Source organism: Meles meles, chromosome 6 (assembly GCF_922984935.1).
Source record: "Meles meles chromosome 6, mMelMel3.1 paternal haplotype, whole genome shotgun sequence".
Lineage (NCBI taxonomy): Eukaryota > Metazoa > Chordata > Mammalia > Carnivora > Mustelidae > Meles > Meles meles.
Genome location: NC_060071.1, coordinates 137,019,203 through 137,038,355, shown reverse-complemented (window position 1 = coordinate 137,038,355; position 19,153 = coordinate 137,019,203). Strand labels below are relative to the sequence as shown.

The 19,153-nt window shown below is 42.4% G+C and overlaps 1 protein-coding gene across 8 annotated transcripts in view; it reads left to right on the top strand.

Annotated features, from left to right (window-relative positions):
- The first annotated feature begins 15,573 nt into the window (after positions 1 to 15,573).
- The window catches only part of BBOF1 (basal body orientation factor 1), a 41,394-nt gene continuing 37,814 nt past the window's right edge, over positions 15,574 to 19,153 (top strand). For all 8 annotated transcript variants that reach the window (XM_046008747.1, XM_046008748.1, XM_046008745.1 and 5 more), the window contains exon 1: positions 15,574 to 15,745. In XM_046008747.1, coding sequence (XP_045864703.1) covers positions 15,684 to 15,745 — 62 coding nt within the window. In that variant the 5' untranslated portion in view covers positions 15,574 to 15,683. The remainder of the gene's footprint in view (positions 15,746 to 19,153) is intronic.

Genomic DNA, 19,153 nt, shown 5'->3' with positions numbered 1-19,153 from the left:
CTAACACATGCTACAATATCAATGAACCTTGAAAACATTATGCTAAGTCAAAGAAGCCAGATACAAAAAGCTATGTATGATTTCACTTATATGAAATGTCTAGAATAGGTATATTCATAGAGACAGAAAGTAGATTAGAGGTTACCAGGGATTGGGGATGGGGAGAATGGGAATTATTGCTTAACAGACTGAGTTTCTTTAGGGGTGATGACAGAGTTTTGGAAACAGTAGTGATGGTTATAAAACACTATTAATATAATTAATACTACGGAACTGCACACTTAGAATGGTTAAAACAGCAGTTTTTATGTTATATATTTTACCATAGTAAAAACTTTTTTTAAACAAAGCAGATGCAAGGGGCTCCTGGGTGGCTTAGTGGGTTAAAGCCTCTGCCTTCGGCTTGGGTCATGATCTCAGGGTCCTGGGATAGAGCCCCACATCAGGCTCTCTGCTCAGTGGGGAGCCTGCTTCCCTTCCTCTCTCTCTCTGCCTACCTCTCTGCCTACTTGTGATCTCTGTCTGTCAAATAAATAAATAAAATCTTTAAAAAATAAATAATTAATTAATAATTAAATTTCATTTAATTAAAAAAAAAAGCATATGCAGGGGGGAGCCTAGGTGGCTCAGTTGGTTGAACACTGGACTCTTGATTTCATGAGTCATGATCTCAGGGTTGTGAGACTGAACCCCACATCAGACTCTGTGCTCAGCAGGGAGTCTGCTTGAGCTTCTCTTTATCCCTCACCCTCTGTACAGCCCCCTTGCACACAAGTGCTCTTTTTATCTCTCTCTCGCTCAAATAAATAAATAAATCTTTAAAAAAAAAAAAGCAGATGGGGCCACCTGGCTGGCTTAGTTGGTTGAAAATGCAACTCTGGATGTCGTGGTTGAGTTCAAACCCCACATTAGGCATAGCGCTTATGAAAGGAAGGAAGGAAGGAAGGAAGGAAGGAAGGAATGGCGGGCAGGCAGATGGAAACAAATGTAAGATCATAAGAGGAAAAACTTTGGCTATGATTTCAATGAAACAATGGTTATGCCAACACTCCATCCTTTGGATATCTAACAGGTACACAGTCAATTACGATTTAAAATCTGAAGGTAGTACTGATACTCAGAAAATATCTTTAAGCATTTGAACTTATACAGTATCTTTCATTCTCCCAGAATGTTAAACTTACCTATGCAACATAAATCTGAAAATTACACATCCAAGAGAGGATTCAAACAAGGTTATAAATTCTAACTATGCAGCCCCCAAAGCAAACATTTTCAAAATATTTTGTTCATTACAAAACACACTTCTCCCAGTAAACCTTTGGAATTCAAGGATGGTATGAGTGATATCTACCTCTAAGCATGCAATCTTGACATTTCTATTAAGTTTTCCTTTAAAACACTTAATATTGTATGTCAATCATTGAACTCAAGACACTTCAAACTAGCATCTCCAAATACCCCCTTTTCCTTGGCACCCATGCCCCCCAACACACACACACACACAAACACACAGGCTAAGTGAATTCTCTTTTTTATTTCCTGTTTCTGTAAGTGGCATCACAGAGTCCCTAATTCATAACTCCAAATCCTTATCATATTTGAATTCTCCACTCTCATACCTTTCTGTATTCTTATCTGTTATCAAGAACTGGTGATTTTTCCTTCACGGTATCTTTCCCATCTTGTTCTTTTCCCACCCACCCCCTTAATACCCTGTTAGCACCTAAATCCTGGCCTTTATTACTTCAGACTTGGACTGTTACAGCTTCTTAATTGGTCTTCCAATTACCAATATCTCTATTGTCAAATCCATACACAACTGTTTTTATCATTCTCCCACCAGATTTTAACCCAAAGCATGTCAGGAATTCATTTATCTTTGAACACTGTATAACCCGCCATATATGTTTAATTAATGCCTGTTGAATGAATTAATGAATGCATAAATCATGTCACTCTCTTTAAAACTTTCCTCCATTTGGGACACCTGGGTGGCTCAGTTCATTGAGCATTATGTCTTTTGATTTCAGTTCAGGTCATGATCTCAGGGTTGTGAGATGGAGCCCCATGTCCAGCTCCGCACTCAGTGGGGAGTCTGCTTGAGATTCTCTCCCTCTCCTTCTGCCCCTCCCCACTACTCGTTTGCTCCCTCTCTCTCTAAAACAAATAAATGTATCTTTAAAAACAAAATAAAACTTTCAACAATTTCCCAGAGTTCGTAACAGAAGGTACAAACTCAAATACCTAACTACTTACTGGGGCCAAGCAGGAAATATAAGTGAGTAAAGGTGTAAACCAACAGGAAGTGGTGGGGACTATGGCAAGCTAGAGAGGACATATCCCATCTAAACGGGCAGTTGCTTGCTGCTGCCACAGACTGCTGCTGTGATAAACTACAGGCCCAGTACTGCCAGGTCTTCTGATTTTTTCAAGACAAACTGAAAGCACAGATTCCTTTGTGGAATCTGGTTTCTAAACAGTGACAACTAATTCCACTTAAAAAAACCACAAAAGCCACTGTGCACGCTGGCAAAACACATCTATGAGTCAAATCCAGCCTTCAAGTTTCAAGTTGGTGTCTCTGCTTTGTAGAACAAAAGACACACTCCCTGCCCAACATTTGAAGTCCTTCACCGTGAATTCCTAGGCTACCTTAACCAAAGCTTTTTTGCCCACTACTTTCATACAAGAACCCTCTGCTCTAGTCTAGCAATTCTCAAACTTTAGGATGTATCAGAACCACCTAGAGGACTTGTTAATACATAGGCTGATGGTCCTCACTGCCAGCATCCTGATTTAGCAGGTCTCCAATGGGGCCTGAGAACCTCCATTTCCAATTTGTAACAAGGTCCCACGTGATGTTGATGCTACTGGTCCATGGACCACACTTTGCGAACTACTGCTCTAGTTAAACATCTCCTTGTCTCAAATACACACTGAATTTTGCTCACATGACTCTACCTTTCCAGAAAGCTTTCCCTCTTCCTTTCAGCCCACTCTGTAAGCGTTCTCTGTAAGAGCCTTTCATGTCCCCACATTCCTGCAGCACTTATGCCATCTCCCCTTTATCCATCACTGCTTGGTGTTTTGTTTTGTTTTTAAGATTTTATTTATTTATTTGAGAGAGAGTGAAAGAGGATGAGACGGGAGAGGGTCAGAGGGAGAAGCAGACTCCCTGCTGAGCAGGCAGCCTGATGCAGCACTCAATCCTAGGACCCCAAGACCGTGACCTGAGCCAAAGGCAGTCGCCCAACCAACTGAGCCACCCAGGCACCCTGCTTGGTGTTTTTTATTGTAAACTCTTTGTATATTAGTGTCAGTGAAGCTGTGCACTCTCACAGATCAATGCTCAGGTCAGTACCTTATATGCCTGACTATAAGCCACTTGAAGGCTTGTACTCCTCAAGCTGTCAGGTAGCATGGTATACGGATGGTACTCATTAAACACTTTTTTTTAAGATTTATTTTTTTTAAAAGATTTATTTATTTATTTATTTGACAGATAGAGATCACAAGTAGGCAGAGAGGCAGGCAGAGAGAGAGAAAGGAGGAAGCAGGCTCCTTGCTGAGCAGAAAGCCCGACGCGAGGCTCGAATCCAGGACCCTGGGATCATGACCTGAGCTGAAGGCAGAGGCTTAACCCACTGAGCCACCCAGGCACCCCTAAGATTTATTTATTTGAGAAGAGAGAGCAAATGAGAGAAGGGGCAGGGGAAGAGAAGTAGAGAGTGGGAAGCCAGATGTGGGGCTCAATCTTACAGCCCTGAAATCAAAGCCTGAACCAAAACCAAGAGTTGGACACAACTGACTGAGCCAGCAAGGCGCCCCCCCACCACTAAACATTTCTTAAATGAACATCTGACAGATCCATGACACTGAAGTGAAAACAAGTGGGACTGAAATTTGAGTGTGTAATTTTTCTTAGAGAACTTTTAGTCCTGTGTAAAGGTTTTGTCAGAATGGACAGATAATAAAAATTGATACTTTGCAAATAAATTGCTAGTGATAATAATTATCTTATATATAAAAATAAAATAGTTAATGTTAAAAAAAAACATAAAACCTTACTTTTAAAATTGGTAACAGTAAACCCTTGATCTCCAGGATTTCTTATCCCTTCTAGGGGTGTGAACTAGTCAATATCACAATATAATACCTATTTAGAATTCTGTATTTGTACCAAGGGCAATAAAAAAGGAAGATGAAAGTAACTGACTCCCCATGATATCTGGAAACACTAATTAGTCCCTTCAGATACTGTTTGGATAATATATTTATGCATGACTCTAAACCCTTTATGAAAACAAAATCAAAAGTTGTTCACCTACTCTCCTCCACCTATAGAGTTGCATCTGTGATCAGGTGATTTCAAGGATGATTTATGAGTAGAAACTTGAGTCTCCAGGTGGAACAAGAATAGAGCCACAGATGACTTTACAGAGTAAACCCAATTTGGGAACTACTAAAAGAGACAATTAGAAATACTATATACTACGAAAAAAAAAAGAGAAAATCAGGAAATATATATTTTGATATGTAGTCCTAAGTTACCTGGCTTTTTGAACAACTCTACACTTGATATTACAATCAACAGGACAAGAGAAAAGTCATCATTTGGCAAGGACAGAGAATCCAATTCAGAAAAAAAAAACCACCAACAAAACCCACCCAGGAGCATATGAAGTACATTTAGAGCTTTAAGCTAGCACAGATGTTACCTTATATCAGATTACTTGTCGTACCTACCAGGACCATAACGACCTTGTCTGCATGAGGATTCTGCCAAGATACTCCACATTTCTATGTTGACCGGGAACTATACAAACTGGGGGGAAAAAAAAATAATTGTAAAGCCAAGTCAACAAAACTTAATAGTATTAATAGTAATATTAATAGTAATCTTAAGTGGCCTATTCCCAGTTTTAAAAGCATTAGCATTCTAAAAAAATAAAACAAAGCATATTTACTCAGCAAGATAATCCTGAAACTTCACAGTAAACCTACCTACCAGAAATTATGGAAGGAAATGTTATCAGATGAATTGCTAAATAGCAGCTTCCTACTCTACTATCTGTATCTTTAGACGTTTCTTGCTAACAGATGACTAAATAATAATATCCAGCTCTTTGGCAGAAAATGTGAGGTTCAGAAGACTGCAAATTCTAGAACTACCTCTACTATAGTATAAATATGCGCATTTCTCTTAGCCATAGTCAAATCACAACAATTGTAACTACAAATCAAACTTACGGTCAATATAAATGTATGATAAAAAACTATAAAGTATATGTAATTTAAAATATTATGTGTACATTAAGACATAATCTTGTTACAATCAAATTTTCATGTTTATAAATGAGTCTATAGGCCTGTGTTCAAACAAGGGAAGTCTTGGACTTTCATATTATATAATAACCAATTTTTAGAATTCCAAATATATAGCCTGTATAGAAGATGACCTAACCTATCTTTTCTGCAAGTTATCAATAGGGTGTACTTTCAGAACCTCAGACAAAAATTAATCCTAATTGTATGGATCCCATATCAGAAGAAATTCCTTCAAGTGTATGGTGATTCCACCATGGACTTTATAGTTTTTTATCATACATTTATATTGACCATAGGTTTGATTTGTAGTTACAATTGTTGTGATATGACTATGGCTATCCAGAGTGTGACATACAAAGGGAAAGTGCACCAGAAATACAGTAAGCCACCAGAGAGGAGGGGATGGACGGGTGGGCAAAATAGGTGAAGAAGAATAGGAGATGCAGGCTTCTAGCTGTGTAATTGATGTGGGAAACAAAGGCAAAAGAAAAAAAATAAATTTCCTTACTACTTATAGCCCATTAACAAGTCCTTGAAACAGGCAGAGTGACACTCCTCTAGGAAATCAACTACTTCAATGCTGCGAAGGGCAAAAGGCAATCTTAGCCCAACCCCCCAGGATCCTGTGGTCTACTTTCATATATAAAAATTCCTTTGGAAACTTCCTCTATCTCTACTCCCCCACTAAGATGTATGTTGGCAATCATCCCCCAAGGATATGGCCCACTGATGTACATCTGAAGGGTCTCATGACTAAGGGTTTACTAGACAGTAATAAATGACCTATTTCAAACAACATCTAGCCCCCTCAAGCTTCTGGAAACCTTGCTTCCAAAATTCCTTAGAGACTTAGGCTATCCCTAAGCCCCTCCCAGCTTGAAAATAATGGGCCACTTCTCACGACTCCAGTGCAACTTTTTCTAGCCACAGGTCCTGTCCCTGTGCTTTAATAAAACCACGTTTTTGCATGAAAGATATCTCAAGAATTCCTTCTTGGCCATCAGCTCCATACCCCAACATTTTCCTACATCATTTGACGTCCAGTGTGAGCCTCAGTGCAGACTTGCTAAGTACTTTCACTTCTCTTCTACTTTCATTCCAAGGGCTTTTCAAGGGGTATGGTCTTCTTGGAACACTTTCATGTCAATTACTCAGGCTGCAGTCTTCTAGCCCATTGCTACGCTACCGGGAGAAGAAAGCCTGCCTTTTGGCTGAAAGTTAGTACCCTGGCTGGAATGGTAATAAGACCCAGAAACCTGATGCCCTCTCTTTATTCTTGTCCTTATACAAAGTTGTCTGTCTTGGGCATAGGACAGCCACCGAAGAGACGAGTATGGCTGCTTATCTTAAGACTCCAGCACAAGGTTTCCTCCTCACTGGTCTGTGATCTCTTTCATATCCCTGGTCTAGCCGCTTTTGGCCAGTTCCAAGTGGCCAAAATAATTAATTCAATACATATTGAATTAAAGTCCTACCAGGGATGGTTCCTAGAGAAGTTGGTGGTAAAGACTGTACTTATTAGAATGCTGTTTAGACCATGATGGACTTCTGTCTTTACTGTTTTTGATCAATATCCTCTAATAACTACTTAAGCTATAAGACTGGGTTAACTTCCCCTTGTAAAACTTTCCTAATGTTTCCCATCAGTTAAAAACGAGAGGTTCTTCAAGGCAAGGTAAAATAAAGCATGTCCTTCCTGGCATGACCTTTAAGGCAAGGTAAAATAAGGTATGGTCCTTATAGCATGACCTCTACGGCATGATATCTTGGTCCATACACTGGCACCCATTTTGCAGTCCAGAATGTGATGGCGAAGTGGGGGTTGGGGAGAGAACTCTAGCGTCCCTCCTCCCAGGCCTTTTAACAACAGGGCAGTGATCATACGGATTTTGTTCAAGGGACATCTCAGGCCACTTTGACACCAGGAACATCTGATTCCACCCAGGAAATCAGGGGGGAAGGGGTATTTTCTTGGTACTGGATCTTTTCTCTTTAGTTCCCAAGGACTCTCCCTTGGGATCCCTTTTAACCCACTGGAAACAATTCAGATTGCAAAATTTAGCAAAGGACTGGTTATCTGTAATACTGCATGGCCTCAGGAGGATCTCAGTTAGATCTGTTCTACAAGCAACAGGGCAAATGGAGCAGAGACACCCTAGGTCCAGGCCATCAAGGCTCTAAATCAGGACCTGGACCCAAGGGCCTCTTGCAGAACATGTTTGGTCAGTAACCAGGCTAGTAAACTCCCTTCTGATATATTAAATGATAATTATCTAAATAGGCCTCCTCCTGATAGAACCCAGGTTGCTAGAGGAAACACAGGCCATTCTTAATGAAGGGGACTCTGACTCTCTCACTGTTCCCTCTCCTAAGAAGAGGTATAGGCTTCTCCTCATTTCCCAGGTTAATGGCTATAATTAGAGCCAACTATGGTTAGTCTACCTTAGTGCCAGGAGTTTAAGGAATATTCCCAAGTAGCTGCCCAAACTCCCTTTGTTTCAGGGAAATTCCCTGTCTTCTGTGGCCTGACATGGACTGCATATTTCCACTTTGGTGGGGAGAAAACCATGGTGTCAGCTCATCCCCTCCTCCTGTTTCTATACCACCTTAGGCGCCGCCAGGTTCCTATACCATCCTCAGTGCCTCTGGCATCACTGGCTCCTTTTCCTCCCCTCACTGCCAAGGAGAGAAGAGCACTTCCCTAGAGTTACCACAGCCCACTTCAGATGTCTCCACCAGTGCCCCAGGTAAAAACTGACAGTGGGGAACAAATTGACCTTTACAGTGGACCCAGGTGGAACATAATTCGGTATTTAACTGATTTAAGTTCACTGGTTTAATTAAAAGACATGTCTTTAGAGTCACCAGCATTAAATATGCAACTTTCATTCTACCAGGGATTACTGAAGGTCAAATAAACCGTGTTACCTCTGTTGCAATTTGTTAGCAAGTAGATGACTTAAAATGGTTAATTTTGTCTGTCTCAAAGTTTTCAGGGGTAATTGTTAAGATAGCTTTCAAAGTCCTTCGGTAACCTGAAACTCTGTTTTGCTTGGATGATAAATTGGGATTGAAATCACTGGACATCTAGGTCTTTTCCAGATAGGATAAAGTGCTAAAGCATGGATTACCAAACATAGGTTTGTGTTCTTGACTTCTTATTGCAGAGAAACTATAAGAATATTTGGGTCTGTGGTGCCTGGGTGGCTCTGTCGTTAAGTGTCTGGTGTCTGCCTTTGGCTCAGGTCATGATCCCAGGGTCCTGGGATTGAAACCCCCACATGACACTCCCCCCAATGTCCCAGGCATCGGGCTCCCTGCTCAGCCGGAAGTCAGTTTCTTCCTCTACCACTCCCCTTGTCTTCCCTCTTTCCTTCTCTCTGTCAAATAAATAAATAAAATCTTAAAAAAAAAAAAAAACCAAAAAGGTGGGACACCTGGGTGGCTTAGTTGGTTAAGCGTCTGCCTTAGGCTCACGTCATTATCCCAAGATCCTGGGATCGATTCCTGCATGGGAATCCCTGCTTAGCGGGGAGCCTGCTTCTCCCCATGCTGGCGCTATCTCTGACAAAATCTTTAAAAAAAAAAAAAAGGGATATTTGGGCCTGTTGGAAACATGCTTTGTGCTTAGCTGATTCATAAATTAACTATCTAAAGAATTCTGGTGTAACAGTTCATGATTGGTTACTACTTAGTCTTCACTGGAGACTAAGTTTCTAAGAATCAGAATTCTGCAAAATGTAATTAAGACTGAGAAATAAAGGAAGTAACTCTGTAAGTGTAAGAAAGACGTAAGGAATAGAAATACATTTTTGTTGAAGGTAAAAGAAAGTAATTTTGTCCTAAAATGACACTGGTTGTTCTGAGAAACATGGCTTGGGACAAAATCTGAATGCAAAGGAAAGCTATAGAAGGGCTTCAAGGGAAATCTTTGAAAAGGAATTTTATTGTGGTCAGGATGGACTAAGGTTGAAACGAATGGATTTTAAAACTACACTGGTATAAGACTGAAATTCTGCTTTCTCTGTTAAAAAGACAAGTTTTCTTGGACTGTTGGTCTGCTCTTGATAAGAAAATATAAACAAAGTTGTTTTCTCTTTTATCCACCCAGACAAACCGGTTTCTAGGTTTTGTCTTTATCCAGTCTTTAATGATCTGTAATCCTATTTAGGCATGTGCTTTAAAATTTTCTAAGGTTTTAAACAAGATTCCCCAAGAATTAAATTATAAATGAAGTCTCCGACTAATTAGGCTTCTTTATATGGTATGTTGGTTCTGGTAAGAGGTTATCACTCGGGGCACCTGAGTGGCTCAGTGGGTTAAATCTCTGCCTTCCACTCTGTCATGATCTCAGGGTCCTGGGATGGAGCCCCACATGGGGCTCTCTGCTCAGCGGGGAGCCTGCTTCTCTGTCTGCTTGTGATCTCTGTCAAATAAGCAAATAAAATCTTAAAAAAAAAAGGGTTATCACTCAATATTGTGATTATTGAAGTGTTCTTTGTCACAGAAATAACTGAATTTCCTTGTCAACTGCATTCTAATGAACTCTCATCAGATCATTAACAATGTCCATTTCTGAGTTTTTGTCATTTCTAATTGTTCTTATTCTCTTGAAAAATAAGTTTTGGGGCACCTGGGTGGCTTAGTTGGTTAAGCGTCTGCCTTCAGCTCAGGTCATTGTCCCAAGTTCCCGGGATCAAGCCCCACTTGGGCTCCTGTCTGCTTCTCCCTCTCCCTGCCATTCCCTATTTGTGCTCTCTCTCGCTCACTCTCTCTCTCAAATAAATAAATAGAATCTTTAAAAAAGATGAGTTTTGTCTTCAAGGAGATTCATATAAAGGACTTTTTTCACAAATAACAGATATTTGACATCTTTACAATTATAAAACTGAAATGGATTGAGAATTTCCAGAACTAAAAGGCTAGATTCAAACTAAACAAGAATTAGTAACATGGCACTAAATGAACTGAAAAAGATAGTTTTATGATTCTCACTTGAAACACTGCTGATTCTTTAATGTTTACTCTTCCGGATTAAGGAAACTTTCTCTTAATGTATCTATGACTTACAGAAATATAATAAAGTATTCATTTGTGAACACATTGAAGCATTTAATTTTTCTATCAGAACCCTGTGAAATTCAAAGGTCTCAGTAAGTATTTTCTTTCATGGCAATCATAGTCCTTTGCATAAGTTCAGTAAGAATCTATTCTCCTTGTAACAGAATACCAATAGAAACATTGGTTATTTTACAAAGGCTTTTACAAAGGCTTTGACTGGAATGTCATATTTGAGAGACACATTCATAGACTCAGATATGACCAAAGGCACTGAGGCTGACTTTATGAAACATGGAGCCATAAAGCCCCTTAGAAATGCTGGCCTGATACCTTGCTTACAGAGTTCCCAGCAGTCTTACCAGATGAATAAAGAAAGTCAATTCCTGGCAAGTGCAAGAACTTCAGGATACTTGGGGGATCTAAGGAAGAGAAATTCACCCAAATCTACAGATATTGCAGGCATGTCTGATGGCAAGAACTTGGCTTGGCTTCTGGCCTAGAGAGTATTAAAGTTCAATCTAGACTCCTTATGAAAAGTTCCAGCAGATTTTAAAGATCTATATGGCCAACCGCTACTCTTGCTGAGCTTATGAAAATAGACCAAATTTGTTAAAATTGAACTTGTTTTACAAATTAACCTCAATTTATCCATCTCTGGAAATAATGGTGATTTTAGAGAGAAAAATTGTTTCAATAACCCACCTTGTTAATCTTGTTAAATTCTAGTTCTGTCTTTGAATGTTGTTTGCCTAAGCTAGAAAACTTGAAGTAACTTCAGAGAAATTGCCACAATAGCTCATGTATAGACAATCCTTCCTGGTTATTCTGTGGGAATAATAACAGGAGCCCATGGGCATATGATTATTGGAACAGCTGCCAAATGGGATTGATTCCCCAACAACTCCATAACTCAACTATCTCCCTGACCAATTCTGTGTGGCAGGGGTAACAAAATCATTCCTTAAAAGCCAGAGAATAGGGTGCCTGAGTGGCTCAGTTGGTTAAGTGACTGCCTTCGGCTCAGGTCATGATCCTGCAGTCCTGGGATCCAGTCCCACATCAGGCTCCATGCTCGGCAGGGAGTTGGCCTCTCCCACAGACCTCTCTCCTCTCATGCTCTCTCATTCTCTCTAATAAATAAATCTTTTTTAAAAAAGTCAGAGTATACCCCACTCTACAGGGTTAACTACAGACTTGTGGAGATAATGGATGACCCCACCTTCCCTATGACTGGATTAGGTGATCTGCTGCTCTCTCCTGAGACAACACTTCTCCCATTTCCAGTGATTCCTCATAATTCAAATACTGTTAAGGACAGACCTCAAACAAAGAGGGCTTCTAGATGGTTTTATTCCTTAGTTATATTTATCCCATGAGTTACCCCTATTGATACAAAATTGCAAATAAAGGCTTTAGCTGAACATAGAACAGCTACCTTTAACCAGACCCAACTTGTAGTCACCCACAAATTCAAAAGGTGGCCTTCCAAAGCCAAATGGCCCTTGATATCCTGACTGTAGAACAAGGAGGCCCAGAATTAGATGGCTGGCTCCTAACGGGGCCCACAGGCTATGCAGCTCTACCTTGTGTCCACAGCTTCCCCCAGGCTGGTAGGCCACAGTACTCTAGGTTTTGCCTGGATGTACAGACGTGTTATCAAAACCATTACCAACCCAGTTAACCTTCCAATCTTAAGCAACACTCAATACATTCTGCTGTTTCATTGGTATGACCACCTAGCATCCATATTTATTCCTTCTTTGAAACTGAGGGTGTTGTTTGGCACGTGAAAGCTCTTAATAAATACACAAAGCCCTAAATGACACTCAAAAATGGCATTTCTCTATTAAATACTCGAGTAACATAAATGCATAAAGCAGTTTTACAAAGTACGACACTAGATGCTTTAGTGCTGCACAAGGTAGAACTTGTGCTGTTGTAAAAACAGAATGCTGTGCATACATTCCAGATAACCACAAATTTAAAATTTAAATTTCATTTCTGGGTTTTTAACTGATATGAATACTCAAATTGGTGCTTTATTTTTTTTTTCTATATTTTATTTATTTGACAGAGAGAGACACAGTGAGAGAGGGAACACAAGCAGGGGGAGTGGGAGAGGTTGAGACAGGCTTCCTGCCAAGCAGGGAGCCTTTCAGGGCTGGATCCCAGGACACTGGGATCATGACCTGAGCTGAAGGCAGACGATAAACAACTGAGCCACCCAGGCATCCCTCTCTTTCCTTTAATGACTGGTTAAACTCTTGGACTAGAGAAGGATTTTGTCAACTGTCAAAGGGCTCTTATTTGGCTTTTTTTGTTATTCTAATCACATTTTGCTGTTTTCTCCCATGTCTCTCCACCTGGTACAGAGACTTCATCACTGCCAAAACTTCAAGCCGATAGATGATCCTGTCATCAGAAAGAGACTCATACATGTGGTTGGTCTCCCTTGGATTCAGCTGCCTCTGCCTTTTGTAACTTCTCTATATATAAGCCCAATGTTGGTCCATAGGTAGGGATAGCTCTACTCCTCTATTCAGCTGGAAAAAGTTACAGAAGATGAGGCCTTCCACCTCAGGAACCTTAAAGATTTAAGGGTCAAAATTTTCCACGGGGGAATGATGTAGAAAACAAAAGCAAAACAAAACAAAAAAACAAAAACAAGAAACAAGAAAGAAAAAGAAATTCTTAAACTGCCTTACTACTTACAACCCATTGACAAGTCCTTGAAACAGGCAGAGTGACATTCCTCTAGGAAATCAGCTACCTTGATGTTGCTAAGGGCAAAAGGCAATCTTAGCCTGACTCCCCAGGATCCTGTGGTCTACTTTCATATATAAAAATTCCTCTGGAAAAAAAAAAAAAAAAAAAAAAAATTCCTCTGGAAACTTCCTTAATCTCTACTCCCCCACCAAGACATATATAGGCAATCACCCCCCAAGGATATGCCCCACTGATGTACATCTGAAGGGTCTCATGAACAAGGGTTTACTAGACAGTAATAAATGACTTATTTCAAACAACGTCTAGCCCCCTCAAGCTCGTGGAAACCTTGCTTCCAAAATTCCTTGGAGACTTAAGCTATCCCTAACCCCCTCCCAACTTGAAAATAATCGGCCACTTCTCACAACTCCAGTGCAACTTTTTCTAGCCACAGGTCCTGTCCCTGTGCTTTAATAAAACCACATTTTTGCACGAAAGATGTCTCAAGAATTCTTTCTTGGCCATCAGCTCCAAACCCCACCATTTTCCTACATCAGAATGAATGAATCACGGGAATAAAGGGGACTTAGGGAATACGTTAACGCCCAGAAAATACAATGATACTGTAACAGTATTTTGCAGTGACATATGGTAGCTACACTTGTGGTGAGCATAGCAGAGCCTATAGAGGTGAATCACTATGTTGTACACCTGAAACTAATTTAAGACTGAATCAGCTATACTCAAAAAAGCAGTTGAGGGTGCCACCTGGCTGGCTCAGTCTAGAAGCCTAGGCCTCCCTCCCTGGGGTCATGATTCCAGGGTCCCAGGATAGAACCCCAGATCCGGCTCCCTGCTTGGCGGGAAGCCTGCTTTCCCTCTCCTACTCCCCCTGCTAGTGTTCCTGCTCTCATTGTCTGTCAAATAAATACTTCTTTAAAAATGGGGGGGGGGGGGTAAAGCTAAAATCATGCTAACACACACTGTATCTAAAAACATTTTCAGGGGCACCTGGGTGGCTCAGTGGGTTAAAGCCTCTGCCTTCCGCTCAGGTCATGATCTCACGGTCCTGGGATCGAGCCCCACATCAGGCTCTCTGCTCAGCAGGGAGCCTGCTTTCCCCCCCCCCCCACCCCCGCCTGCCTCTCTGCCTACTTGTAATCTCTGTCTGTCAAATAAATAAAAAATCTTAAAAAACAAAACCATTTTCAGCGCTCATTAACAAGTCACCATGTTCTCTCTATCCACAAAATTAAAAAACACAAGCTACGCCAACTAGAGGGGGGAAAAAAGGAAGGGGGAATCAGGACAGAGACCTGGAGAAATGGAGAGGGAAGATGTACAAAGATTTTCAGGAAACCTTAAATTCAATTTGCAATGTAGGATAACGCACAGCAGAGCTTCAGTCACAAGTTTCCTAAGGCACCCAGAATTCTGTCACAAGTTTCCCAAGCATTGTTCTGGCACACAGAATTCCCTCAATGACTAACTCTCACAGAATGAAGGCATAATCACAGAACTCCTCCTCTGAAACAGAACAATACTTCTGAGTACGCCTTTTCACAGGTGTGCTCAGAAAAAAACCAAAAACCAAAAAACAAAAAACAACCCAAAACCGGAAAACCAAAAGGCCGAAGTTCCAACTTGCAGACCACGGGGCTGTGGGCGAGTCAGGTATCAGCAAATGCGACTCCGGGGCCGTTCTGGGCGGGCAGCGTCGGACACACAGGACAGAATGGGCCTGTCCCCAGAGCTCTTCTCGTGGCCCCGCCGCCTTTCCCACCCCAGGTGACAACACTTTTGTCCTCGTCGGAGCCCCTCCGACCCCAGCCGACAGCACTTTTCTCAGACGCCCCGCTCGCGCTGCCCAGAGGAGGCTGCCAGCCGCACGCCCAACCACCGCTCTCGGAAAAGTCCTCCACGGCCTCATCAGAAAGTGAGTGGCCTGGCAAGTCCGCAGAATGCGCCATCCCTTCCAGAAGTAGCCAGAGTTAGAAACTAGGAGGAGACGGAAACCAAAAGAGTCAAGAGGGCAGCTTCGGGAGAGGACGAGGCGGAGCAGGGCGGCCGCGGCCACGCTGGCTGCGGCGTGAGGCAAATGGGGAAACGCTGCAAAGCGGGTACAGGGGGCGCTCCACCGCCCGCGCCCGGGCGGCGGGACTCTCAGGAAAGCAAGCCTCCTGAGGCTAGGGCGTCCCAACCGTCGCGCCGCCGGAAACGCCCGGCCTGTAGGACGCCGCGCCGCCGCCTCGGACCGGGCGGTTTCGAACCCCCGCCCGCCAGCCTGCCCAACCGCGTCCCCGCCACCCGCACACTCACCGCGCGCGCGCGCCACCACGGCGCGGCCGCCCGCGCCCTCCGCCCCGGGCGCGATCTCAGCCCCGCCCCCGTGCCCGGCCCGTGGACCGGGCCCCTTGCGGCGACAGCGTCGGGGCTACGTCACGGGCGCCTGCGCTCTCTGCGCGCACCGGCAACGACCGGGACGGAACGTTACCCGCTGGGCATGCTGGTTTCCTTAGAAACGCAGCCGCGCCGGGAGGCGGTGGAGAAACGAGAGCTACAGTCGGGCCCCTGGTGAAGCTAGGATGCCGTCCAAGGGAAAGGATAAAAGGAAAGGCAAGAGTAAAGGCAAAGGCAAAGACAAGAAGTAAGGAGAAGCCACTCTGGGGTCCCCTCTCCCTGAACCTACCCTCCGGGGATGCGGGGCTGTACAGGTGGGGCGCTGGGGCTGGCCGGCTGGTCAACTGCCCTCCTCTTGCTCTCCTGGCTTCTGAAAAGGACAGCTTCGTTTTTCAAAAATTCCCCAAATGCATGCGAAACTACTGCTTCGATCTAAACAATGGAGTGTGAGATGTGGGACCCTGAATAGTTTAGACACAGCCCCTGCCTATGTGTATGCATTAACTATGGAGGCAGATACGTTCCCAAAGAATAAAATAACAGGAGCAAATGAAATAGGGGATCGTGAAAAAAAACCCACAGAACTGGGAATGGGGAGGAAGAGTTGGTTCTGACGCTGAAGAACAGAAGGTCGGGATAACATTTCTTGGTATAATGAAGGTCCTCTAGACCAGCAATGTCCTGTAGGGTGATGATCAGCATGTGTGGCTATTAAATTAAAATTAGAATTTAAAAATCAGATCTTCTGTTGTAGTAGCCACATTTCATACACATTTCAACATGTGGCTACTGGTTACTGTATTGGACAGCCTAGATATGGTACATTTCCGTCACCACAGAAAATTCCGTGGGACAGTACTGCTCTAGACCAGTGGTTCTCAACTGGGGGCGATTTTGGCTCCCGGGCATATTTGGCACTATCTAGAGACATTTTTGATTCTCATCTGGGGATATGTACTACTGGCATCCAGTGGGTAGAGACCAAGGATACTGTTTTTTTTTTTTTTAATATTTTTTATTTATTTGACAGAGAGAAATCACAACTAGGCAGAGAGGCAGGCAGAGAGAGAGGAGGAAGCAGGCTCCCCGCAGAGCAGAGAGCCTGATGCGGGGCTCGATCCCAGGACTCTGGGATCATGACCTGAGCCGAAGGCAGAGGCTTTAACCCACTGAGCCACCCAGGCGCCCCAGAGACCAAGGATACTGTTAAACATCCTGCAATGCACAGGACACCCCCACCTACTCTCCAAACAATCATTTGGCTTAGGATGTCAGTAGTGTCAGGGTTAGAAACCCCTGCTCAAGATTGTAAGCTTCTGTAGAAGAGGCACTAAGCATATTCACCATATCTCCAGGACCTAGCAGAGATCCTGGAACTAGTAGATGCTTATTATTTGTTAAATAAACAAATTAAGGGGTCTGTTTGTATATGCTTTAACTTGAATCTTCTCTTTTTTCCATGGGAACTATGCTCTGGGTTCATTCTTTACCCTCCTACCCCAGCCTGAGAGATCACTGTGGTGTAGTTGAGAATATCTTAAACATCTAGAGAATCTCTGGGTGATTGAAGAAGTAGTTCCTTGGGTTTTTTGAAGGATTCCTTTTGGTTCAAAGGAAAACCTAAAAGATTTACAAACAAATTGGGTAATTGCTCAGGTTTCCCCAAGCTGGTCAGAACCCCTAAAGTAGGCATTGCTCTAGCACTGACCCTTTCCAGGCTTGGAGTTGCTGCTAGATTGCCGCTGAATCTAATGGGCGACTTTCGTGGTTTGTGGGAATCACACATGGTGTCCAGCATCAATCACTATAAATGGGACCAAAAGCGAATCCCCCAGACTTGTAAAGTTTATAAGGTAACTTGTTTAAAGAGAGTAATACATGCTCAGTACAGAAAGTTTAGGAAACATGGAAAGTCAAAGTAGAAAACAAAAATCACCTGTAATCCTATCATCCAAAGATAACCACTACTATCATTTGGGGATATTCTTTTTCTTCTTTATAAAATGATAGCCCAGTGTACCTATTTATTTTTAGCTCTCCCCCTCTATTAATATAAGTATTCTTCTGCGGTGTAATTTCTTTCTTTTTTACATACTTGCATAGTTAAGCACTTTTTAAGAAAGATTATTTGAGAAGGAGAGAGAGAGCATGAGCAGAGTGAGGAGGGAGCAAGAAAGAGAGAATCCTTCAGCAGACTCCCCAATAAGCATAGAGCCGGATCCCAGGACCCCGAGATCATGATCTGAGCTGAAGTGAGATCATGACCCGTGCTGGGTTATACAGTTAACCAACTGAGCCACCCAGGTGCCCCAGTCTTGCACTTTTTTAAAGTGTCAAGGGCTTATCACATTCTCAGAACTCACTAACATATGTTTTCTATTTTTGACCATGTATCAAAAGTACATTTATCAACAATGAGGAACATTGAGGTTAACAGACCTTGTATTCCTTGGATTTTTCCATGACTCATAGTTTGAGAAATACTGCTTTGTTTTTACAGTCAGTATTAGTGGTTGTTTTATGAGAAATCTTAGGTGCATGAACAGTTCTGAGCAGCCTCAGGGAGACCTGATACCTTCAGGGAGTAATTGGATGATTATAGCAAGGCAGCCTATCACTACTGCCTAAATCATGCTGGAAAGGAAGGTCAAAGCTATAACAGGCTAAAGGGTTGGAGGTGGGGCTGGCCTTCATTTGAAGAGAACAGAAAGGAAAGGGATGGAGAACCAGGAGCTGGTGGGGATGGAGGGTGACAGTATAGAAAGAACCCCACAAATCTATGTATGAAAATTAAATTTAGAGTTCAAATACAGGTAAAGTTCTTACTTTTTTTTATAATATTTTATTTATTTGACAGAGAGAAATCACAAGTAGTCAGAGAGGCAGGCAGAGAGAGAGGAGGAAGCAGGCTCCCCGCAGAGCAGGGAGCCCGATGTGGGGCTCGATCCCAGGACCCTGGGATCATGGCCTGAGCCGAAGGCAGAGGCTTTAACCCACTGAGCCACCCAGGTGTCCCTAAAGTTCTTACTTATTATCTAAATATTTATGCATCCAGTGCCCATCGTATATAAGGGACATTTTTTTGTTAATCCTCATACAGCTTTGTTTTGAAAAACTTTCCTTTTGTCACTTTAATCCTTGAAGCCATACTTTAGTGTTATTATTTTTAATTTCTTTTTACCTCTGTATAAATGATAATGGTTTGTTTCTCAGCCATTCTTGAAGCTTGGGACATTGTGGCACCAGCCAATAAAGCATTTAACGTACTCGTCCTAGTGACTTGATCTTCTGTCCAAGGTCTAGCCAGGAAATCCACCCCACACACGCACACAACCTAAAACAAAACCAAAACTGGGGTTGGAGTACATGGAAATTACAAAACAATGGACTTACAGTTACACTACGAAGGTAGTATCATGCAGAAGGGGAACTAAGGCACTGGATTTGCAGGAGTGAGAACTAAGGTCTAAAACTGAGTAAGTAGGAACAGAAGTGACAGTTCAAATATGAGAAAGAAGTAAATGAAAAGACGTGAAAGATTTATGAAATGAATGTGACTTAATGCCTCTCCTCTTTGTTTTTCCAGTCCTTTAGAGTAATGCTCCAAAGCTCCCCTCTTCCAAGAAGTCACCCACTTAACTACCTTATCATAAAT